A 26,535-nucleotide genomic window follows, 5' to 3' on the forward strand; every position below is an offset into this window, starting at 1 on the left:
AATGCAAGCAGGAACAAATACACTTTTTTTTCAAGTCCCAGCAAATGCCTGAAGAAATCTCTGCAGTTTTCTTGGCAAGGTTTTTCAGAAGTGGTTTGTCTTTCTATGGCCTTTTTCAGAAGTGGTTTGCCAGTGCCTCCAGTTGTGCCAAAGGCTGGACTCGAACTTTTAGTCTCCCAGTCTCTAGCCTGGTGCCTTGACCACTACACCAAATGGGCTAAAGAATGGAAGCCTTTAAATTTTGCTGATATTTCAAAACATTTAACCAATTTCTTTTTTCCAAGCTCATCGTTTTTTGCCAATGAAGATGAATAGGATTCCAGCTTCTACAATCACATGAACCTTTAGGAATTTGTCTCCTGTTAGAGAATCATCTTTCTGTGATTAATACTTCTGCAATGATAATCAAGTAAAAAAAGACTGGTAAACATAATATATACAGAATCATACTACCTTACTATAATTGACACATCCTGGACAATGCAGCTCCTGATTGCAAGTTGCCAATTCATTAGTAATGTCTCTTGGAGAGTGCTGTAAAGTAGAGCTGCTTGTATTCTTTTCCAAAACATAGAGCAAGAATTTAACAAAAGAAATGACTATTATCTTTTGCAGTGGTGTCTGCAGATGTATATAATCTGCATAAAGTAATACATTTTCTTATCTGTCATGTTCTAGAAATTTCTGATTAATTTCAGCCAAGTGTCGATCAGCTACACACTTTCCAGCTAATCAGGTACTGGGAGACACATGGTTTCTTCTGCAGTTTTCAGTTTAAGAGCTGGCAAAGTTCTCTTAGCTGAAATTTGCATGAGCCAAATAGTAACAATATAGAATAACTAAGGGTCAGAATCTGCACCATCATCTTTCCTTGGGTTTTTGAGTATAAATTTAATAGTTAAGTTTTAAAAATCTGTACAATTTTCTGTATGTTACTTACCATATATGTGAACGCTTCCACAGGTTTATCTGTCTTGGGAAAATAGTAATGGTGACTGGGTTATGGTATCGGACACTCGATAAAAATTAGTTTGCAGGAGCTGAAGATAAAAATAATGCAGTCTTTTTATTAATCTGGGACATAGTTGGTCAGGTCTAAACATATGCTTTTGGTAAGGTAAAATGCTTTTAAAATTTCTGATTCTTTATCTCCTTGTTTTGAAGTAGTTGCCTCATTCTGTGAACTTTGAATTGTATGCGCCACAGTTCAAACCTTACTGAAATTGTTTGTTTTGGCATGTATCTCTTCAGGTTATATTAATGTGAAGAGTGTGATGGTTTTTTTGTTTTTTGTTTTGTAAACAGTAGGGAACCAGTCAAGAAAGGGATTTGTTATTGTGTTTAAAATTAATTTCCATAGGGTGAATAGTTTTATATATCTGTCTAGAGTTTTACAAGTGATCACTGTGTATTTCAGTAATGATCAAACTAGAAATTGTTTTTCTGTTCTCCTGTCCTAGACCCTATGATAGTTTTCTGACCAAGATTTTGGGGACAGCTGACCTGATGTAAAGCTCTGGACTTTTTCTTGAAAACGTTTCACTTCTCATCCAAAAAGGGAACTAAAGAAGTTTCTTGGATGAGAAGTAAAACATTTCCAAGGGGGGAAAAACCCTAAGAAAGTCCAGAGATGCCTTCTGAAAAGTACCTTTGGGACAACCATGACCTGGATGATTAAGAATTTCCATTAGATGTTTAGCCATGCACTTTGGAATAAACATGCTTCAGAACTAAAGAAGTTTCCGGGAAGTTTTCAAAGGAAAAAATTAAGTTGTCTTTTGAAAAGTACCTTTGGGACTTCTCATAGATAGTTCTGGGACTTTTAATGTTATAGCAGCATCATGGAATGAAGCAGGATTCCTACGTCATTGTTAGGTTTGTAAAACACACCAAAGGCAACATAGCTGCCCTTGAAAGCTTGTTCTCTGCCTGTGTACACAAGGCTAGCGGATACATACACTGAATTACTTTATTCCAGCTATCCGTATGCAAACAACTGATAATTCTCAAACATTTTCAGCGTCAGTTTGTACCATTTGATAAAAGATATGCTTCCACTATAAGTTTTGCATTTCCCAGCTACTGTGAACTTAAGCATGGGAATTGTTCTAATTTGAGCAGAGAGGCACAACCTGGAATGTACCCCAGCAAACTTTGGAGGCAGCCCCAGAGCCCTCCACCAGTTGTTGCTAAGTCATAAGCTTTAAAGTGAAAGAAAGAGGACATGGTTAAGTGTTTGACTGGAGTGCAATAACACCCACTCCATTTTCATTAAATGTATGTGAATTGGATGAAATTTCATTTTTATCTCGCCTCTTCCCATCCTTATGTTTGTACATGCCTGCCTCCTGCACACCACTCAAGAGTTCAGATGTGGCCTTCAGCCCAGAAATAGCTGTATTATTACTAGAAGATCACACCCATTGCACTCATTTGGAGGGAACTCCACAATTAGATTGTGAAGAACCATGCTTCGCTCAGGCTATAAACGCCTTTAAATAGGTTTATACTGACAATACCTGTCTCGTTGCATTACTAGCTAACTTGGAAATTATATTTTGGATGCACGTAGTATTCATTACAACTTTTTACAACTTTGTGTGCTTCCTTTGCTTGTTATGCTGTTTCTCGTGTACAAGGAGCATGGGAGAGAGAATGAAACGAAGTGGTAGTCATTTCCCTATTGAAATTTATAGGCAGCATATCGTGATACGGACTTACTATACTCCCTTTGCCATCTAGAATCCTTTCCATTGAGTGATGTGCAAGAAATCCCTTAATCCTAGCTCTGAATAAGACAGAAATATGCAGTGAAGGTGGGAAAAATATACCGTGTATATTATGGAGTTCCCCAGCTGTACTGCGTATTTCCTGGGTAGATGTTTAATCAATGATTCATTGTTTGTTTTTTGCATAGATGGGCCCCCACACTGTGTGTATGCCAGTTCTGTGTACTGACAGTGAATTCATTGTTTCAGGGTGGATCAACATTGAAAAAATCCATGTGTTCTTTGGGTATCATTCTAGCACTTGTGGGTTTTTTTTTGCCTGTAGTGTCTTATAGGGCTCCAGATTCAGTTTGTAGGAGGTGCTCTGGAATGTGCTAGAGTGGGAAAGCAGTAGCTGTTGCCTCCTCATTAAAGCAGGTGTGTCTCTTTTCAAGATTGTGTGGCTGCCTTGGAAGGCTCCCTGCAGCACAGCCCTAGTAATAGGATTATAATGTTGCATCTATTAATGCTTCCATCAATATTCCGCCTTTTGTTCAGGAATTCAAAGTTGTGTGCCCATAACAATAACCCGTAAGGTAGAATGGAGTGAAAAAGATTAATTGGCCCTAAGTTTCTCAATTAGCTTCTATGCCTGAGAATAATCATAATTCTGAATTTCCAACTCCTAATCTAACTCCCTGACCGATAGATAGATAGATAGATAGATAGATAGATAGATAGATAGATAGATAGATAGATAGATAGATAGATAGATAGATGATAGAATATTTCTGCACTTCTACACATGGGGAATGTTAACTAGTAAGAGGAGTTTGCTTTCTGGGATGAAGGTTTTAAGCTCAAAAGTGTTACACTTCTTTAATAGTTATTACACATCACAAATTATTATCACTTTTCAGCCTTTGGGCTAAGATCATATGGGTGTGTGTGGCATCATTTTATGCTTTATTTATTGGTAAAGCTCAGGAATGTAACTATTAAGCTCAGTTCAATTGTATTGTATTAACAAACATATCCTTTAATAGGCTTTTAAAAAACCTATGCATACTGCTTTGTGCTGTGCTACTTGTCAGTATTACAGACTTTATTTACTGTATGTGAGGTGGAGTACAATTTATATAAATGTAGCTACAGTAAAATTGCTCTCCTGGCAAAATCAATTTCTTATCAGGACACTAAAGGAATGTATAAAATGGGGACTTTTCAAATTGTATAAAATTATATTTGCTAGTTTGTATTAGCTTCCTTTAAAAAAATAATCTCTTTGATTTATCCTTTCTACCCTTACTCTGTGTTCTGCTGTGATTTATAATTTTTATTGTGTTTATTAATAATCTGTATGCCATTTAGTACTTATCTTTTAATTTCTGAAAGAGTGAAGAATTCGCTTTTCCTACATCCAACAGTATTCTTGATATTCTCGGCAAGTCAACAGTGCAGGCCCTCATCCCACATACCGTATTTTTCGAAGTATAAGACGCTCCAGAGTATAAAACACCTTATTTTGGGGGGAGGAAAATAAGAAAAAATATTCTGTTTGAGAGGCTCTCTGTTTGGGAGGCTGCATTTGAATTTGAGGGGGTACGGAGGCAGAAGGGTGGAGGCCGGCAGGGCTACATTCGCTGTATAAGACGCATCTAAATTTTCACCCTCTTTTAGGGGGAAAAGTGCGTCTTATACTCCGAAAAATACAGCAGCTCAGTTGGCGTACATCTTTCAAATATAGTGGAAGATGCTTTGACAGATGAAAATGTCCTTAATCTAGCTCTGGTTTGGAGAACAATCTGAGTAACCTAGGGTGAATTTTCTAGAGGAAAAAAAAACATTTTTTTAGGTAGAGAGGTGTTAAGGAAAACATCACCTGTTGTCTGCAATCTTGGCTTGAGAACCTGCAATATGTTGTGAATATTGAAGAATTGTGCAATTAAACAAGATAGTAGAAGTTCAGCTCTTAGGTTGTGGAACAAAGTTGTGGAACACTTGTTTGTGTGTGTGTAAACCTGACTGAAATCAATAAGCTTTACTTCTCATAAATGTGCCCAAGATTTGAAAGAATGGCTGTTTATTTGAAAGAAAGATAACTTTTTCATTTTTATCAATTTTCCAGAGATAGTTTTTTTCAAGCTTTTCCAACTGAAGTTTTCCCCTCTAAGCCTAAAGATGGTAGACTTTTGAATCCAACCAGTGGCAATTCTTCAGAATAAGACATCTTTATATTGCACTGATTTCTCACAAAGAATGAATGCTTATTCATTTGCTGTTTGTTAGAAGAGGCCTCTATAACTCTCATAGGATAATAATTGGGAACTGCCTGATTTTACATTTTGAAAAGTAGAGGACCCAACATTAATTGCTTATTCCCTCTCCTCAGAAAGTTTTAAGAGACTCCCTGATGATACTGATAAACAACCCCTCTTCCAAAATAATTCCTGATTATGTATTATTTGAAAAATCGATTGAACAGTGTCCAACTTATTGTGAATACAAACTATTCCCACACTTATAAACCTGACAAACTCAAGTCTCTGTGACCATTTTAATGGCAGAGTCCTCTACAGCTTTCCAGCTTTTTACTGTTAATTAACCGTTCTGCAACTGTCAGTTCTGTTGCAACTTTCATATCACATTTTAATTGTCTAACCATTTTTATCTTTCTGAGAAACAGCTGTAATCATATGGACATCAATCAAAAAAGGAAAATAGTTTTGTTCAGTTGATTTCGTTTGGATCTTCAAATATTAATAATTCGTTATGGCCTGTTGTCACCCAGTAGGCTGGAGTCACTAAAATTTTATCCCTGGGTATTAATATATGGACGAATATATTCTTTCATGAGATGTAGCCTCCCACACCCTTGAGATTAACTGTTGAGAAGAAATGCAGGTGAATCCTTGAAATAGGCCTCTTTATTGGTAATAAATGATGTGATGCAGATGAGATTCTGCAGGATATTGCAGGATTCTGGTATGTGCCAAACTTGCATTTTCCTATAATATTCCAGTTCGTGGAATATTTCCCTCCTCCTTTTCCATGTCACTCCCGGCTTATTTTGCTGTTTTTCAGGAGTTTTTCCCTTCAGATCTGCCTTCGTATCCTCTTTTGTTTGTGGATAATACCGTTATGACTGTATAAGGATTGGTATTTTGCAAAACTATTCTTCTATAATTGCAAAGTGATGCTTTTCAAAAAAAGTGTTTTTAAAAAGTGCTACGGGTTAAATGATCAAGATAGAGCAGCTAGAGCTTTCTTCAGCAATGAGATAGCATAAGAAAGGCTCTTACATTAACTGCTGATTGAAATGCTTTCCTAACAACCCTGGCTCAAAGCATAAATATCTGTAGCAGATTTGGCTATAACCTACAGCTCAAAGGATGGTTTTTGGCCTTTTAAAGTAAGAAAATGTCACTTGGACTTGGAGCTGGCTGAAAGGATTTTCGGTTTCCAAGACTGCTGCTGTCCAAAGGTCAGTTTATCAGATCTACAGAAGACTCAGAGGCAGTTGTTTCAAGAGAAAGTTTTCAAGTTCAAGAGGGATACAAAAAAAAAAGTTTCCCAGGATTTTGGTAAACTGTTGTTTAAATCCAATAGTAAATAGTTATGGGACTGACTTCTATATTGATGGAATTAATCACTTTTCCTTTCAGATGTATTAAACTTTTTAAAGGGAATGCATGATTCAAACCTTTCGGATTAAATAGAAATATTTTTAGTCTAGTGGTTACAATTTAAAGATCAATGATTATTCCTAGTAGATGGAGGTCCTTGGATATTTTCAAGAGAGAATTAGCACAGTCCTTTACTTGTCGCTATACAAGGCTACTGCACAATTTATGAAACATTTATCTTTGTGCTTGCAAGATCAGGAAGTGTCACCCATAAAGTACAGATTACTATGAATATAAGCTGTTTGTTTCCAGTGATTTTGCACTCCCTTGCACTTAGGGCAAGATAACTTCTTTTCACCAGTTTCTCCTTCATTCTGTCTTCTCTACCCATTTCGTGTCTTTAAAAAAATTGTATGAGTTTTACAATCCTAAAAGATAATTCAAACTGAAATACAAAATGCAAAAAGAAAGAAAAAGAAAAGAAGAAAGAAAAGAACATTTAAAGAAGCAATTCCTGAATTTCCTTGCAGACAAATACAGGCAAATTAATAGTTTCCTGCCCACTATGAGATTGTATACAGGAGAGGGCTGCTGGGGGTTTGCAGGGGCTCGGGAGAATCTCTAGCTAAGATTCTGTGCAGTTTGGGGAACCCCCAAATCCCACTCCTTGCTGGCCCCGCCTACCCTGCCCCTCCCCTCCCAGGAGCCCCCACACAGCCAGTTTTCGATGCAGGTAAATGCAGGGCGTGCATGGAGGCTCGGGGAGGGCAAAAACGCCCCCCTGCCATGGTGCAGGAGGCTGACTAGGCCATGCCCACCATGGCCACGCCCACCCAGCAACCAGGCAGAGAACCCCTTGCTAAAATTTTTGAAACCCACCCCTGGTTATATGCTCTTCCCATACTTACCCTGTCAATTCACAAATCCAAAAATTATTGTCATTTTGGTCCAAATATCTTCAAAAACTCATAAAAGATTTCCAGAATTTTATAAAGATGTTCCATATTTTAGCCCTGACCAAGCAAGCCAACTTTATATTCCATTATTTTTTTCTAGCAATGTTAACCTTTAGTTCATCAAGTTGTTTTTTTTAAGATTGAAGCTCCATGCAGACTATTTTTCTCCCATCTCAAAGATTTTTTTCAAGGTTATAGAAACCCTCTTTGGAAAATCCAGAAATAAGTCCCTTTTTATCTTTTCAGTTGTTATTTGTGTTTCCAGCCTGTCATCTCTTTTTATAACCCTCAAATTCTTTATTTTCCAATATTTTTTATGAACTAGGATTTGTAACCTCACTTCATCCTGTTTCTACATAAATTCTTCTGTATTTTTGTCTATCACAGCTTTCAGTACTTTATAATTGTAATTCTTCAAATAATTAATTTACTGCCATAGAAGTAATTGCTCTTAGACTGGTTATAAGTTTCTCTCCCAATCTTTTGAAATGTCTTAAGTATCATACTATGTTTTATTTGTCATTTTACTTGATTTTACTTACGCTTTCATTTTTTTTTCTTCCTGCTTAGAACTTTAGTCCCTCTAGTGGCCCATTTCTATATTTATGAAGTCTCAGGTTTCACTGAGGCTTTGTTTTCCCTTTCAGACAATAATCTGTTTTCCCACATAAATATTGTTTTGTTTACTCAATTTTTCAGAAATCTTAGCTAAAGTCCTAATTTGCCAGTTTTTTCTGGTCCCTTAATCTGTTTAAAACTTTCTTAGATTGCATTCTTATTCAGCTTTTTCCCATTTGTTTGATATTAAGTTTTTTTTAAATTGCTATTTAACTTTTCTATTTTGGGATGAAATATTACTCACTAGGTAGTTTTTCATATCTATTGTTTGGAAGACCTCATTTAACTGTAAAACAGTTGTAAATCTAAAGGTGATTTAAAAAGAAGATGGTGGAACACCAGTATCCTTAAAGGCTCTGCCGGGGTTGAGAATGGCTTCCCTTGTCTCCTGGTGGACTGCTGTTCCAGTCTCCTTGTGATCACCAATCACAATTTGGTGATCTCTCATCCTCTTCTTATTCAAAAATGTTACAAAAATGTACTGCCTTGCACAAATGTAAAGTTTCAAGTAGTGATAAAATTATCCTTGGTATTCCTAATAATGTTGACCAAGCCTCATATCATCTGTGCCAAAATTCAAGTTTATTGATTGTGGCCACATCTCTGTTATCATAAGCCTAAAATGAGATTGCAAAAGTATCCTAAAGCTTTGCTGTTGCTTCAACAAGTTAAAAACAAAAAGCAAACGCAAAAGTATTTCTTGTGGAACAGATCTCTAGCAACAGCTCTTAGACTTATATACCGCTTCACAGTGCTTTTACAGCCCTCTCTAAGCGATTTACAGAGTAGCATGTTGCCCCCAACAATCTGGGTCCTCATTTTACCCACCTCGGAAGGATGGAAGGCTGAGTCAACCTTGAGCCTGGTGAGATTTGATCTGCCAAATTGCAGTCAGCCGGCAATCAGCAGAAGTAGCCTGCGGTACTGAATTCTAACCACTGTGCTACCGTGACTCTAGTTTTTTTAAAAGTAATATGTAAATATGTACAAAATTATCTGTACATGGTTTTGATCTATAAAGACATAGATGGCTTGGTTCTTAGATGCCTGTAGATCTACCTGCTTCAAATAAAACCTATGCATGCAGTGTGGACATCCCACATGGAAGTGAAGATCCCACCTGAGTACTTAGAGTTTGGAGAAGTAGGAGCCAGTACTCCTTAGTTATGACTCCAAATGGTATCCAGTCTCTTGACATTCAGGAAGGAGATGAAAACTGAGCTATTTTGTAGGGCTTTTACTACATAGATAGTTGCTAGAAGGGGGATGAACATTTCTTTCATATTGCAATTTTTTTTTACTCGATTTATTACATATTTGCTTATCTTAATATGTGCTGTTAACTACTGAGAGTCTTGCCAGAGTGTGATAGTATAAAAATGTTAGTCAGTGAACTATATTACTGTAAATTATCTAATGAAGGTTAGAATTATTTAATGAAGGTGGTTCTAGAGAATGTAGATATTCTATTCTAAAGCCTTTTTTAAACTTTGTAGGTATAATTATTTTTATTCGATTTAATATTATTGGCAGTAAGAATCTCTAATAGCAGAAAGTAAATTTTGTTAATATGATTTATTGGGTTGGAGATTTTTTGTCTTCACTGAGTTGTATTGTGTTGGGGGGAGTGCACTGAGGGAGCTCAACCAATCTCATTGTACATATGTTGTGCACTGACAATAAAGATTTGATTTGAATTGAATTAAAGAACCTTTTTTCAAAAACTTGCTTTTTCAAAAGAGTGATTTTATAAATCATGAACAAATTTCAAAATTTGCAAGACATTGAGAAACTTTATATGAACCGCGGTGGCGCAGTGATTAGAGTGCAGTACTGTAGGCTACTTCTTCTGATTATACCGGCTGCCAGCAGTTCGGCCGATCGAAGCCCACCAGGCTCAAGGTTAACTCAGCCTTCTATCCTTCCGAGGTGGGTAAAATGAGGACCAAGATTGTTGGGGGCAATAGGCTGACATTGTAAACCACTTAGAGAGGGCTGTAAAAGCACTATGAAGCGGTATATAAGTCTAAGTGCTATTGCTATATCTTGAGATTCTTGCTTTTCTTCTAATTCTCCTAGAAATGAAGTTTTTTCCACTCCAGTTCCCCTATTTAGTCTTGAGGTCCAAGTAAACACAGGTGGAGAACAGGAATTGTGCATATTCTACAAAAGTTCCTGCTTCACTTGCAGAGATTAAATTACTGGGACCAGATAATTGAAATTATTTCAGTGATTTAACTGGCGATACATTCGTATTTCTTTTGCTACTAGTAGTGAATTCAACTCAGTTGTGGTAGTTTTAATATGTCTGACATATTAACATTTGCGAAGAAATCTATTGAAGGCCACCCATGACCAGGAGCAATCCATTGTTGTCATGGTTGTCTCAGCAAAAAATACTTTTGCGAAAGCAGAATTTCTCACAATTTGTAATAGGCCATGTCCTGTAATAAAGCTCATTAATTCCAGGAACCACTTAATTATTTTTTTCAAGAAATTATACTGTTAAGTGCTATTACATTCCAGCCTTAAATCCCCTTGAGGCATTGCAAAGTCTTTGATCGTGCGGTTTTAACTCGATGTGTATATTTCCTTGTAGCACTTCCTCTACTATTTTAGGGTTCAGGGATGTTTGTACAAGTATTTACATATTTAGCATTTTTTAGAAATGTCTAATGAAAGAGCAAAGAAATTGCATTTTTCCCCAAATATTCAGCCAAAGCTTTAAAAAAAAACAATTTTGCAGTTTTTTCTGGCTTAGCTGATAATTACAATGCACTACTTTTAGAAGAGAGGGAGGGAACACCATAGCAGGCCTTTCTTCAAATAGCTGTCACTGCCCTTTCCTTCTGTCTAAGACCCTACCCAAGCATTCTTGAAAAGGGCTTCTACAATATTTAGGCTGGTAAATGACTATACGTGGGAAACAAAATGTAGAAAGAAAAATACTAAAGTTAGCAGTGCAGCTTATAAGAAAATATTCCTGAATCTGGAGCTTTTGTTCTGTTTAGGGATTAACATGGGAAGCCGGAGTTATTTAAATCAGTGAGGGAAAGTGAGGGAATTGGGTGAGAGCCTGAACTGCACAGCTCAGAGTCAGAGGAGAAAGGTGAAGTGAAAGAGAAAGGAAGAAGTGATAAGATAGCCATCTGACTAATAAGGGGGCATGTTTCCTAAAGACAACCAAAGAAGCCTTTTAGACAAGGAAAGGAGATAAAAGTGAGGAATCCTGTGCTAACTCTGTCTTTTGCCCCTTATGAAAACTAGATTTATGAGTACAGAAAACTTCAGCTTGCAAAGGGGAATTGCAATACAAGCATTTTTAAGTAGCCAAGTAGCTCCAGTTCTTCATGTAGCTGCTTTGCACAGTTCTTTCTCCGGGTATCCACCTATTGCAGGAAGGAATGCCTCAAAGACTCTTTTCGCTGACTGTTAATAAAACCTGACTACAGTTCTAGAGAACTTCCTGAAGAGGAGGCTGGACATGATCATAGCAACTGTTTGGGCTTCACCTACAAATTCTCCACTTAATGCTTTAGGGCAGGGATGTCAAACTCAAGGCCCGTGGGTCGGATCTGGCTCATGGGGCGCTTAGATCTGGCTCATGGGGCCACCTGGAAACAGCAACAGGGCTCTGTGTGGCCCTCCCAAGTTCTGTTTTCGCTGGCAGAGGGTTACAGGAGGCCGTCGCAGCCGGAACGGAACTTGGGAGCCCATTTTCACTGGCAGAGTACTTGGACCATCACAGGCACCCCCAACACGAGTGACGTCGAGCTGGCCAGGCCCAGCCTGGCCATGCCCTCCCAGCCCAGCCCCCGCCCCCCCGAGATCAAACACAACCCTGATGTGGCCCTCAATGAAATTGAGTTTGACACCCCTGCTTTAGGGCCTGCTTCCTATTCTTATGAGAACTAAAGCTGGAGAACTAGCTCTGAAATGCAGGGCCTTCTCCCTAATATTCTGATAAGAGAAACCCACCAGAGCCTTGGTTCCTTTGTTTTACTAGATAAATGCTTCCTCTTTCATTGGGCTTCTTCTGATGATAGTATCTTAATTTGATTGACTTTGCTGTTTATTGTTTTCCCTTTGGCTCCTGAACCAATATTTCCATTTTTGAGATCTCTGAATGAGAATATGTAAATTTGCAGGCAGGGTGTCAGAAAAGGGAACCCTTTTGGCAGGCAGGATGGCAAGTAGAAATATATAGTCAAATCCTGGCACACACATAAAAAAAGGAAGGTAGGATTTCAAAAAATGACTGTGGCCACCATTTCGATTTTTTTTTGGTCACCCTTCCCATGAACACCCTTGCTGAGTGTCTTACATAAACATTAAATCTTGTGATTTAAACAATCACAAGAGCAGTAAAGGCCACAAAATTGTTAGTCATGCATAACCACACATTGAGAAGGTTAGCAACTCAAAGCATTATAACCATCAGAGTAGACTAACAGGGTTGGTCCAACGTATACTTCTAGATGTGTGTTTCTTAATACACAAATGAAGTCTTCTTAAAGTAAGGTGACCTGTTCACTGCCATGTGCTACCTTCCAGAAGTATACAACACCTGTATTGCATGTCCTTCATTGGCTGCCAGCAGGCTTCTAGGTTACGGTCCAAAATACTGTTGTTTTTATGTAGTAATATTATTTCAGTCTGGATCATAACATACGTTGATGGCTCTATTGGAGTTTAAATAAACGTTTATATATATTATCCTGTTTTTCCCCCATAGCTTAATCAGCAGGTTTTAAATGTGAATAAATACTTTGCTTTTGAACATCAAAGCCTCCGTTATTGGTTTCATTTGTGTTACCATTCATTACTTAAAATTTCATTTGATGAGAGTAATGAAACATGGGGCTCATGTTTTAGAGGCAAAGTATCTTAATTAGGCTTAGGATAGAATGTTGACTGTAAAACAATGTCAGAAATATAAGTTACATTCCTAACTTTAGTAGGAAAGAGTAAAGTTACATTCTGGTATCATAATGCTATAAAACATATGGCGTGAAAAGGCTTGAAAATTTCTATTGAGTTTTGACTGACATACATCAAGAACAGTATTGTAGAACTGGAAATTCCACAGAAAAGAACATTTTGCAGAAATGATTGAGAGTTTGCAGTAACTGTCCTGTGAGGAAAGATAATATTTGAGGATTTTAGCTTTAAACAAGAAGACGGAGAGAGGTGGAGCAAACATGATAGATAGGTGTAAAATATGTTGGATGCTACCGTATTTCTACGAAAATAAGACCCTGTCTTTTTTTTTTTTTTTTGCCACCAAAAAAGGCATCAGGTCTTATTTTTTTGGGGGGGGGGGATGTCATCCACTGACTCACAACACTTGCTTGTGTCTCCTTTATGCTGTCAGAGGCCTTTAGGAACTTCTGCATCCTGCAAGGCCGGCTGCAGAGGCCTTCAGGAAAGCCTTGTCGGCTGCAGAAAATAAGGGCCCGCAAGGCAGATGTCAGGGTCTGCGAGGCTTGGCTGCAACTGTCCGAAGGTAACTAGTAGGGCAGTTCCACCCCCACCCCCATCCCCACCCTAGCTTAATTTTTACCCGTGAACTTGGAGTGGGCGAGCTCTTAATTAGGGCTTATTTTGGAGGTAGGGCTTGGGCGCACATGTAAAAATCAACTTAGGACTTACTTTTTGGGTAGGTCGTACTTTTGGGGAAATACACTAGAACCCAGGATGAAGCAATAACATTCACTGATGGGAGAGGGAGGACAGAACAAAGTTATTTCACTATGACATAATTCTATCTTAGTGTGGAATTTGCTTCTCTAAAATATAGCCATGGCTGTTTACTTGACCATTTTATATGGGGATTAAACCAATTCATGGGACATAAGACTGTCAATGGCTGTTAGTCACCACACATATTTATTGTTTATCCTAGTGATATTATGTTCCTAATAACCCATTACTAGCAAACATTTGTGAGTGTGTGGCATTGTACTAGTGCCTCACTTGTAAATTTATAGGTGTCATATCTGCCAGTGTGGGAATAAAATGCTGGAGTAGATGGGCTTTGGATCGGATCCAATAGTGCTCTTTTTCTGTTCTTTTTTACAGACAGAGTGGCAACAGCTGTCTCCTTCTTTCTTGTTAGGAAGTAGGTGGTGATTATAGAAGAGTGAAGGGGCTTTTTGCAGAACACCAGCCAAGAGGAAAATATAAAGCGGGATGTTTTATGTTTCCAATCCCCTGTTAAGCCTGTGACCTTCTACTTCTCTCTATCTACAAGGCTTACACTAAATCTGCTATACATTAATTTTGGAAATGGCAGGCAGAGAGAATTCTAGGAGTTGCAAAAAAAAAATGCATTTGTGCACCTCAAAAAGTGATGCAGCAATGTTTGAATAAACATATTCAAACGAAATTTAAACATGGGTGGCAAAATGTTAATAAAGCAAGAATGCTTTATTAAGTAAACTACAACAGCAGCAAATTACTTAAACCATTAATTATTTTCATCAGATAATTTAAAATGTATGATTAAGAGATTTAGAAATTAGAGCATTTAGTTAAACATAATGCCAGATATGGGGTGGGGATTCTGCTTGCACTGCATAATCAAGTAAAAGTCTTTTTAGGATGTTTACTTATGATATTTGGGCACCATCTTAACTTGACCACTTTGTCTTGTTTTTTTATAACGCATTTCAATAGAGAGCTGACTCTATGCTTTGGTAAAGTTTACTGATTATGTACTTGCTTTCCTTTCCATGTTTAAGGATTATATAGTTTCTTTTAATTTTAAAAATCCATTGAGGATAGAGGGTCTTCTAGTATTCAACTAGTGTCTTGATTCCCAATATTGGGAAATTCAGTATTTTCTATTAAATTTACTTTGTCTAATTTTTTCCCCAAATTTTTGTTTTATTATAGGCGGAAAGCCAAGTCAAAAGCTCCCCTTCCTCCGCCTGAAACTAAAGTTACTAATTGCTCATCATTTGATGATCTAGAACTGGCTACCTGCACGATGGACCAAAAAGAAAATGCGATTGATAGAGACATTCAGCTGTCTGTGATTCTTCCTGGAGAGGTGATCAAGACTACTAATATTAACGGCAGGTACGTTGAACAAAATTTTGAAGCTGTTTTGTGGATAAAAACTGGATTTTCAGAAGGGTGTATGTTTGTGTATATATACACACATAATTTATTAATTTAAATGACTTACATGACTGCCCATCTCACACACAGATTCTGCGACTTTCAGTACTAATGCCAAGGTGGAAATCTTTCACATTAAGCTTCACTCCTGACAAGCCCATGTTTTTTTGTCAGTGATATGGAAGATATTTGTGATTGTCACCTTCACAGATTCTAAAATTTTTCAGGTTAGTTGGCAACTGAGAGATTTCCTAATATTCTTCCATCCAGATACTAACCAACTTCAACTCTATAGTATTTAGCTTTTTAATATCAACTTATTTGGCTAAAAAGTGCCATCTTCTGTATTCAGGATGGTTATAATAGTTTAATCAGAATTTCATTGCATCAAACACCTTCAAAAGAAAATGAGCAAAATAGATTAAGAACAAACTTTATTGGGTATTGAGTTGGGCAAAATGTCTATATACTTAACTTTAGGTAGTGATGAAGGTGTTAAAATTTCTGAGGAAGGATGTTGAAATTGTTCCATTTTTGTCTCTCCTCAAAGTTTTATCTTGTGAGATATGCCAGTTTTGAACATCATTGAACAATGGGACCAATGTTGGTTTCAGCCAGGCTTTCCATGGAAATCATCTCATTGGCATCTAATTTTCCAACCTTGTAAGATTCTTATTCTCCAGCAGGGCGGGACCAGCAGCCAGGCATGGGGAGTGACTCGGTCTGTATCCAATGGGATCGAGTCTGCTAGTTGAAAAGCACCTCCTCCTCCTGGTGCCTTCCAGCTTTCAGACTCGATCTGATTGGGAACAGACGCACTTCGGAGCTGCTTCCCTTTGAATTCTTCCCAAAGTAAGCTTTTCTTAAGTAATTAGGAGGGCGATTCAGCCCTATTTATTCCTTCCCAGCTGCTGGTATAGGGGTTGAGGCTCCCATTGTAGGTGAGCTCTCCCCCTCCCCAGCGAGAAAGGGCGATTCAGCCCGATACCGCTGGGGACAGCATAAGAAGCTGCTGGAAGAACGGGGAGGCTGTTAGGCCTCAATTACGCCTCCCCGTGGCTGGCAAATTCGGCGGCTGCCGAATTTAAAACACAGCCGCGTGGCGGCTTTAATTAATATTAAGTTTGGGCGCTCCCCGGGGCTTCCCGATCGCCTCGGCCTACCCATAAAAGGGTCTAGGCCGGCCAGCCTGCCCTTACCTGAGCTCTGGGGCGTCTTTAATCAGGCCATTGATGGGCCTATTTTCCAGTCACCGGATCTTCGTGGGCGCTCCCGGGCTTCATTCCCGATCGCTTGGTGACTCAGCAGGGCCTCTGCATCGATCTTCGACTGGCTCTCCGGCCACTCACTGAGGCCTTCAGTCTGTGAGTATGATTACCCTTTTAGCCACCTCCGGTTTTACTAGCCACGTGGCAAAAATACCTAGTAGGCCCTAGAGAATGGAAAAATTTCCCCACTGAATTTTTATTTAAATGGTAATTTAATTATAATTTGTCCTAGGTCATTTCTGTAATAGGCCTTGGCTTGGGCCTCTAAAGGCTCATAGGCCTCGCATCCAGGCCTTGTCCACGTGGGGTTTGAGGCCTAACTATCGGTTAGGCCTTTCAAGATGGCCGCCGTTCCTCCAGTCCGGCCTAGTAGAAGGAAGCAACATCAGACCAGTCCAAGCCCAGGGCCTAGTGCTTCGAGCTCTCATGCACCCACAAGGTCAGAGACACTTCAATCCTCCATTTCTAAGCCCCAAAAGGCTATTTCTAAGACTTCTGAAAAGAAGGCCCTACAACGCCAGAAGGCTATGGATAGGGCCATTGCTAGGGCAGTGAGGGAATCTGCTGATACTATACAGGAACAGCAATCCACCTCCTTACCAGTTCAGCCTCCTGTGCAGTCTCCTGGGGCTCCATTAACTTTATCTCCTGATATATCTGTAGACTCATCCCAACCTCTGCCCAATTCTGATTTATTCTGTCCTATTTCTGTATCTGAAATGGAGGTTTTACCTGCATGCACGCCAGTACTTGAGTCAGCAGAGGTTCCTTCTAGTGCCACTATTCCAATGGGGCCTGTGAGTCACCAGGCAGTTGCCCCAGTGGCTAATGACCCTGCAGTTATGGCAGAAATGATTGCAGCTGCTGTTCAGAGGGGTATTACTGCTTCCAGGCAGACAAGAACCCATTCATGGGTTTCAGAATATGTAGCATCCCAAACTAGTCACGATTTGGTGCAGGACTACTCCACACCTCAAGCTGAAGATTTCCAGGCTCATTCTCCATCTCGGGCCTCACTGGGGGATGAAGGGGACCTTAGGGATGAGAACCTCTCTGAGGATGAGGATTTGGTTCCAGACCAACCCTCCTTTGTGGGTCTCTTCAACCCACAATTATTTCGGTCTTTGCTACACAAGGCCAAGGTCACTACCCGGCTGGGAGTGGCCCGACCGGCCCCAATTCCCACCTCAGAGACCACTGATCCACCCATGGACTTGTTTTCAGTTCCGTGGTCGAGTCAGAAGAGGTGCCTGCCCCCAAGCTCTTTGTGGAAGTAGTCGATAGGCAATGGAACACTCCTATAACTGGTCCTAATCCTAATGCCTTGGACCGTCGCTTGTATAATTTGGAACCTAACTTCCTTAAATTACTGCAAATCCCCACAGTTGATGCCCCAGTAGTTGCATTAGCAGGGCCATCTGTGGTCACAGGTCCTCCAGAGGAAACCCTTCGCCCGGAAGACAAACGGGCCGAACAAACCCTGATTAAGAGTCATCAGGCGGCTGCCTGGGCCGTTAGGGCCTCTTCCTCGGCCTCTTTCTTTAATAGAGCGGCCCTTTTATGGTTAAAACAGTTGCGGGACCGTTTACCAGTCACTGACTCCCGGTCACATCAGGACTTAAACAAGATTATAGCTGCCATCGAATACTCAGCCGATGCCACCCTGAATGCTTCTCGATTTGCTGCCAAATCGATTGGTTCCACAGTATCCTCACGCCGCCTTCTCTGGCTTAGGCGTTGGCAAGCCGACGCCAAAAACAAATGGAGGTTGGCCTCAGCCCCTTATTCGGGGACCTCACTCTTTGGAGCAGCCTTGGATCCTTTACTTATAGAGACCAAGGACAAGCGCAAAATCCTTCCAAGCATGTCCCGCGTTCAGACTCCAGACCAACCCCATATTTTCGTCCCTTCAGGCGGCTGATCCTACCTTTGGAACCTCCAGAACCCAAAGACCCTTCTCCCCCAGACAGGGTAGACAGGATAGGCAGGATAGACAGGCAGGTCAAGGTCAGAGGGGTTCCTTCAAGCGGCCCTTTCGGGGGGGGAGAGGTCGCCCATTCAGGCGCTCACGTTGACTGCTTGCCCGTCCCTCCCATTGGGGCAGACTGGCGCTCTTCGCCAGCCAATGGGAGGAGTCCACCTCGGACTCCTGGGTCAGGAGACAATCAGGTTCGGTCTATCCTGGAATTCCTCTCCACCCCGGGCCATTTCGTCAGGTGCCCGTTATCTTGCAACCCGACGAACGGCTGCTCGTGGCATCGGCCATAAAACATCTTCTCTCAATTCAGGCCATCCAAACGGTGCCACGAGATCAGCACGGTCGGGGGTTTTACTCCCGACTGTTCATAGTTCCAAAGCCCTCGGGGGGATGGAGAGCAATCCTCGACCTGAAGGCTCTGAACCGCCACATAGTCTACAGGCGGTTCAAGATGCAGTCACTCCAGTCCATCTTGGAGAGCATCAGGGAGGGGGACTTCCTCACGTCAGTAGACCTGACGGAGGCATACTTACACGTCCCTATCCTTCCGGCTCACAGACGATTCCTCCGCTTCTGCCACGGGGGTCTCCATTACCAATATTGTGCCCTTCCATTCGGGCTCTCCTCGGCCCCAGGGTCTTCTCAAAGCTAATGGCCGCTCTCACAGCGCATCTCCGGGCTATTCCAATCAGAATCCAGGCTTATCTGGACGATCTCCTTATTCAATCTCGATCAGAGACCCTGGCGGCAGCGGATTTGTCCACAACCATTCAGGTTCTAGAAGCCCACGGCTTCTCGATCAACAAGGCCAAAAGTCACTTACATCCTCTGAATCGAATCCAACACTTAGGGGCCATCATAGACACGATGAGGGCGGGTCTATCTGTCACAGGAGCGTCTCACCAATTTACAGAATCTAGTCAGGGGTAACCAAGAGGCGCCTTATTCCTTTAAAGACCCTTTCCCAACTCTTGGGAAACTGGTCTCCTGCATCGGCATTGTACCTTGGGCTCGTCTCCACTGCAGGACACTGCAGTGGTTTCTACTCCCTATCAAAAGGCACACACAGCTCGTCACCAATACTTGTCCAACTTCCACAACAAGTCAGACACTCTCTTTTATGGTGGATCTCCCAGCCCTGTCAAAGGGCAGAGAGTTCAGGAACCCCAACGCCTAATCTTGACAACAGATGCCAGTCTTCATGGCTGGGCGCCCATCTGGGATCAAACATGGCTCAGGGTCAGTGGTCCCCAAGGGACCTGACCCACAACATAAACTGGTTAGAACTCAGGGCCATTCATCTGGCCTTACTATCGTTCAGGACATTGTTCTCAATCAAGACATTCTAGTATTAACGGACAATGTGGCGCAAAGGCTCATGTGAACCGCCTGGGGAACCCATTCTCAGCCTCTCTTGCAAGAGGCAGTGCAACTGGGTCTCTGGGCGGAGGCTCACCTGAGGTCCATACGGGCCTCTCATATATCAGGGGTGGCAAACACACAGGCCGACTGGCTCAGCCGAGTCTCAGTCGACCAGGGGGAGTGGCGACTGAATCCGGATATGTTCCTCGAGATCACACTCCGCTTCGGGAACCCGCTGGTAGACCTCTTTGCCACTCGAGACAATCGTCAACTGGATCGGTTCTTCTCAAGGTACCCAGTCCAGGGGCGGAGGCATAGACGCCCTGCGCAGCCCTTGGCCCCCCGGCCTCCTTTATGCCTTCCCTCCCATTCCGACAATACCCAAGGTTATCAGGAAGATGCTGAGGGAACAGGCGGAACTCATCTTGCTGGCTCCACACTGGCCTCGGCGCCCGTGGTTTGCGGACCTGGTGGCTCTCTCAGTGGCTCCCCCGTGGAAACTTCCTCAGACCAAGATCTCGCTCAGCCAAGGGCAGCTGACTCATCAGGACCCTCAGTGGTTCAAGCTGACCGCCTGGCGCTTGAGCGGAGCCTCCTGAGGAAGAGACATGTACCTGCCAACGTCGCCAACACCATCCAGGCGTCTCGTCGTAGTTCCACCATTCGCATCTACGGCTCGACGTGGCGCACCTTCTACACCTGGTGTTCAAGCAAGAACATAGACCCTACCAACGCTTCTACGATCACTATCCTGATCTTCCTTCAACACGGATTGGAACAAGGTTTGGCAGCGAACACGCTTCGACGACAGGTAGCTGCTCTCTCTTCTATTTTAACTTGCGGTGCTAACGCTCCCTAGCCCACCGGCCCCTCATCCGTCAATTTCTGAGGGAGCAACCAACCTTTGTCCTCCGGTAGTCCACAGGTATCCATCTTGGGACCTCACGAAGGTTCTAACATCCTCACCAAGGGCCCTTCGAACCTTTGCGGAGTGTGGCCTGCAATATTTGACATATAAGGTGGCCTTTCTAGTAGCCATTACTTCAGCTCAGAATTTCTGAACTTGCTGCCCTTTCCACCAGGGCGGATCTCTGCTTTTCACTCAGATAGGGTGGTCCTCCGGCTAGATCCTACCTTCCTGCCTAAAGTTAACTCACTGTTCCATAGATCACAAGAGCTCATTCTTCCGACTTTTCTCCAGATCCGCACACCGCTGGAAAGGTCCTGGCATACCCTAGATGTCCGGAGAGCCCTCCGTATTTATATCAAGCGTACCGCCTCTCAGGAGGACGGAGGCTCTCTTTGTGTCCTTTCAACCAACCACCATCGGCCTTAAGGTATCTTCCTCTACCATCGGTAGATGGCTTAAGGCATGCATTGCCAGAGCATATCAGATTCAGGGAATTCCTGTTCCAAGTCGCATCACTGCGCATTCTACTAGAAGCGCGGCTACTTCAGCTGCGTGGGCCACTCAGGCTCCGTTAGAGGAAATCTGCAAAGCAGCCACATGGTCTTCTCCGAATCCATTCATACGCCATTACAAGATCGATTCCTATGCATCTGCTGATGCGGCGTTCGGCCGCAGGGTTCTCCAAAGGGTCCTAGAAGGGGGTTCTAACCCGGACCGGGCGGATCCCTCCCGATAGGACTTGCTTTGGTATGTCCCATGCCTGGCTGCTGGTCCCGCCTGCTGGAGAATGGACATTGGTCCTACCTGAATGTCCTTTCTCTGTTGGCGGGACCAGCAGCCAGCCCCTCCTGAACGCCCGGTTCCTGTCTTCTATAGAGGTCATTCGGCTCTCATGGTCATATGCCGGGGAGGCATAATAGCATATTCTTGCAGTTCCTGTTTTACAGCTCAGTGCGTCGGTCTGCCGCATCATCCTCGTCCGAAAGCTGGAAGGCACCAGGAGGAGGAGGTGCTTTTCAACTAGCAGACTCGATCCCATTGGATACAGACCGAGTCACTCCCCATGCCTGGCTGCTGGTCCCGCCAACAGAGAAAGGACATTCAGGTAGGACCAATGTCCATTACCATCCAGGATTCAGTTCTTGGAACTATTGTAGGATTCTTGGGGTTTAGAATTATAAGATTGCCTTTCTTACATCACTTTCGGGTCTCCTATTCTCTTCAAAATTAGATACTTTTAATCTTTTCATTGCCATTTCTTACCAATCCTTGATTATTGTAATCCACTCAGATTTCATAGCTGTGTATCTTTAGGCTACATGGATGGACTGGTTCATTTCTTAAGCTCTAGATGACTGTATCTGTATTCAGAATCTGCCTCATTTTTTGTCTTCATCTGATTGACTGCTAATAGACCAGTCTCCTTTTTCTCATTATGAAGATATCACTAGAAACAATCAGTATCCTTTATGTGAACAATTACTGCACAGGTTCAATATTTTTGAATAGATATAAATCAACCTTCAGTCTTTTGAAATGACACTCTCTTAACATTAATACAAAGTGATATTTAGTAGTGATGGCCACTTGTCAAAGTTCAAGTTTGCACTGGGATACTGATTGTTTCTAGTGATAAGGAGGATCAGAAACTAGAATGGCTTTGGATAATATATGAGATAAGATGCATAGCATATGCACCAGGGGTGAAATGCTCCAGGTTCGGACCGGCTTGCCCAATCCAGTAATGATGGTGGCCGGTGGTTCGGAGAACCGGTACCAAAAATACCTGGCCCCACCCCCTGCCTCTGCTGAGCCGCACCTTCATCAGAGGTAATTTTTTTTACTTTTAAAAGCAGTTTTTCTTCAGCCAAAAACGTGCCTTTAAAAGTTAAAAAAAAAAAAGCCTTTGAGGATCCTGCAGCTCAGCTGAGATTGTTAGAACCCTTTAAACTCTTTTTTTAAACATCCTTTTCGGCCCAAGTGGTTGAAAAAAAAAAGGTTTTAAAAGGTTCTTCTGGCGATCCCAGCTGAGTTCCTCATCACCAGAACCTTAAAAAACATGTTTTCTATAAGCTCTTCAGCCAAAGAGCTTGTAGAAAACCTCCTTTTAAGAGGTTCTGGGCTGCGATGAAGCACTTACCTGATAAACTGCTCCTTTCGGGCTGGGAAAGTCATGCTTTACATCAGTTGCATCAGCTAGCAACTGAAGCTGCCTGCCTGAAATCCATCTCCTCAGCAACTTAATCTGCCTGCTTTCCTGGCTGAGGAACTCTGGGAATTTAAGGTTTGTGGACTCTAAGGTCCACAACCTTAAAGTTACTAAGGTTGGAGACCCCTGATCTAAAAAATATAAATAAAATAAAATAATAAAATAAAATATTTGTGCAGCTTTCTGAGATTTGGTGTGTTTCTGTAGTGTTTCACTCTAACTACACAAACACAAAATCTCACAAAGCTGTATGTGGCATTTTGTGTGTATGTGTATGTGTGTGAATGTGAGTCAGTTGTGGTGCGTGTGTGTGTGTGTGTGTAAAGTGTGAAAGTTGGTTTTTGAGCTTTTTGTGGCTGTGTGAGGTTCCTGCTTTTTGCAAGGGCCATTTTGGGTGAAGTGCAGCTGCTTTTACATTGTGTGTGAGTCAGTTGTGTTGTGTTGTATGTGTGTAAAGTGTGAAAGTTGGTTTTTGGTACCTCTTATTCTTTTGTATACTTTGTTTATTGTTTTTATTATTTATTGTTATTGGCCACGCCCACCCAGTCATCTGACCACCAAGCCACCCCCACCAATTGAGCCACACCCACAGAATCGGTAGGAAACATTTTTAGATTTCACCCCTGATATGCACCATTTTTGAGTATTGGAGACTACCATCCTATCTCTCCAAGGAGCAGATCATGGTTTTCAAAATATTGATTTCTGTTAAGATATTGGCATTGAAAAGTCATGCTTCTGGTCTATCTGTGAACCTTGAAACCGTATTAAAGAGTGAATACAATAGAGAGCAACACTACTCTGTGTCATCAATTAATCAGCATTCCTCCTCTTCTAGGCATTGTTGTAGGAACCACAGATCCCGTTCTAAGCAATGTTTTCAGCCTTACTATTGATCCTAAACTGTTAGATCTATATGATCTTTTCATTCTTTCAAGAACTGTTCTCCCCCCATCCCCCCTGAGATGTTGAAATCAGGTCTAAACTGTTTTTGGCTATTTTTATCACCTCCCTCCTTTTTCATGTTCACAGCCTTGTGTTTGAAGGCACACTGACTCACTTTAGAGAAACTTGTAAAAACGTTACATCAGATTGCTGGATATATGCTGAGGGGAATGCCATTGAGTTCGATGCGCTCGCTTCTAAATTTGGCATCCGAAAGAAAGAAAAAATTACAAGCATTATTTGTACACACCAACACTTCTTTCCAACCTTTGGTTCTTGCATAAACTGAAGTAAGTTCAGTTTCTGTCCGCACAAAGTATCTTCTTTCACAGGAGAAATAATGGATTCAGTTTCTTGCCGTATATCTTCAACCAAGAATTGAGTAGATATTTGCCATGTTCCTTTCATGCTGCAGTTGAATCTGAGCAAATATGGTGGAATATTTTCTCAGCCTCAGAGCCTCTGCTGTTGCTATAGATGCCTTCTTGATGTGTTGAGATGTGAGTCCTTCCATACTAATTCCTTGGGTTTGTGGTTCCTTGCTTTGACACTGTCAGATATCATCTTTCGTTCCTATTAAATAGTTTCTATATGTGAAGGATCAAAAGAACCAAGATAACCTACTATTCATATTTTTTCATGGATTCTTGATTACTCACACATGCCGGAAGTGGCATGCAAAACCGTCCCATGCCTAATGCGCGTCCTCGTCGGCTCCCGTCTCTTTCCTGTGCTCAAACATGCGCCGGTCAGCTGGCCATCGCGCGCATGGTGCTGGCGATCCCGGAGGTGCGGCGGTCCATCGCGCATGCGTGAGCTGGGTGCCAGCTCACGCATGTGCGATGGACTGCCGCACTTCCGGGGTCCACCAACACTGCGCGCATGATGGCCAGCTGACCGGCGCATGTTTGAGCACAGGAAAGAGACGGGAGCTGACGAGGACGCGCATTAGGCACGGGACGGTTTCATGTGCCGCAGGTTCGCCAACACAGTTTTAGAGTGTTGTTTTGCGCAGTACAAATCTGTATGTGTTGATTGCTCAGATAACTAAAGAATTATAGGTAGCCAGTTTTTCAGTATTTAAAACCTAAATTTGTAAATTTCAAAACAATATTCCCTATTACTCAATGAATTATCTCTTTCCTGCCTTCTTGAAGCTATTTTTTCTAGGGAAACTCTTTAATTTGTTCACGTTCTTTGCTTTTTTGTAGATCCCTGTTTAAAAAAACGGTTACTAATGAATATTTTGTAAGTAAAATATTAAGGCATACCAGTTCTGTTTACAATTAATTGGATGGAAAGCCAAAATAATTAGATTATTTTTTTTAAAAAAGTAAGGCTCTTATCATTGTGGGTGAAAACTTTTTTTAGGAGGTAAGTAATTGATTTCACATCATCTCTTCTATTTGTTATCGGGACCAAGTCAAACACTAGTTTAAAGGTACAGATTATGGTGAAAGTATGGAATGTCAATATTGTATATGGAAAATTAAATTCAACTTTTTAATTTAAACTTTTTCTTTTTTCCCCCCCCAAAAATAGTCACTGACATTTCTACAAAAGTTCTTTTCTTTTCTTGCCCAGGTGTTCAGATACTTCTGTGCAACTGCATTTCATGATATCAATGTAGGCAGCTGGCTTTTGTCAGCAAGTACCCAGCTGTTGGAAACAAATAATCACTTTGATAAAGCAAACACCTGAACAGATTAAAAGGAAAAGAATGACTAATCTCTTATAAAGGTTCTGATAGAAGAGTTTAAACCGCAGATAACATCAACCCCAATCCAAAATAATGCTAGTTACCTTTCTGAGAAACAAAAAGTGTAGTAATTCTAAGCATTGTTAATGTGGGTGGGGATTGCATTGTAGGAATTCCTTTATGAGCGATACAATCAATTTCTTTCAAATGCTTCAGAGGTTTAGGAATGTAAGAAGCTTCATGCATGAAAAAATTATTATTTGTAGTCAAGGCAGTCACTATTATGCAGTGGCTTCCACAGCAAATGGCAGTGCTAGAATGATACCTACTTATATCTTCATACTAATTACTAATCACTGTCACAGTGTAGTAAAATCAATCAATCTTTATTATGGTCGCACAACAGCAAATAAAGGATTAAAACAATAGTGAAAAATAAAAATAAAAGATAGAATAATATATTGTGATTGGTGGTGGATTAACAGTGGGCATTAAAGTTTGCTTAATTTTACCTACAGCATAGCAGAATTTGGCCACATTCAGAGAAGCTATTTCATATTGATTTGATAACAGTTGCACATAAAAAAGATCAGTGTTTCCTGGATGTTTTGTTAGGTAAGGTGTTATAAATTGAGTTCGTGAGTCCTTATAGAGCAGTGATGGCTAACCTTTTCCGGACCAAGTGCCCAAAGCACAAAAATGCCCCCCGCATGCACCTGCTCCATGCATGTGTGTGCAGGCCCCCGCATGCGCCTCACCCCCCTGCGCATGTGCACGCACATGTGCCCTGCCCCCATGCATGCGTGGCAGAGACCCAAAGACCAGCTGGTGGGAGGTGCACGCGCATGCGCATCAGACCTGTCCTGGGGCAACGGCTCATGTGCCCGCAGAGAGGGCATTGTGTACCACCTCTGGCACGTGTGCCATAGGTTCGCCATCACGGTTATAGAGGATGTGAGCTACACTTTCAATGACCCGTTGTCCACAGGGGCACAATCTCAGCTCATATGGTATATTTTTTGTATTGGCCCTCCAAAACTGTCGTGGGAAGTTCATTGCAGTGCCCTTAAGGGTTAGTGCCCTTTGTATTTTTGGAACGGTTATTTGATATAAATATCTTGCTGCTTTAAA

At 41.5% G+C, this 26,535-nt stretch overlaps 1 protein-coding gene across 9 annotated transcripts in view; it reads left to right on the forward strand.

The window, feature by feature from the left end:
- COBLL1 (cordon-bleu WH2 repeat protein like 1) overlaps positions 1-26,535 on the forward strand; it is a 121,986-nt gene that overhangs the window by 56,307 nt on the left and 39,144 nt on the right. For all 9 annotated transcript variants that reach the window (XM_058191570.1, XM_058191535.1, XM_058191544.1 and 6 more), the window contains one exon: positions 14,806-14,991. In XM_058191570.1, the coding sequence (XP_058047553.1) occupies positions 14,806-14,991 (186 nt within the window). The remainder of the gene's footprint in view (positions 1-14,805; positions 14,992-26,535) is intronic.

This window comes from Ahaetulla prasina, chromosome 1, assembly GCF_028640845.1.
Source record: "Ahaetulla prasina isolate Xishuangbanna chromosome 1, ASM2864084v1, whole genome shotgun sequence".
Taxonomy (NCBI): domain Eukaryota; kingdom Metazoa; phylum Chordata; class Lepidosauria; order Squamata; family Colubridae; genus Ahaetulla; species Ahaetulla prasina.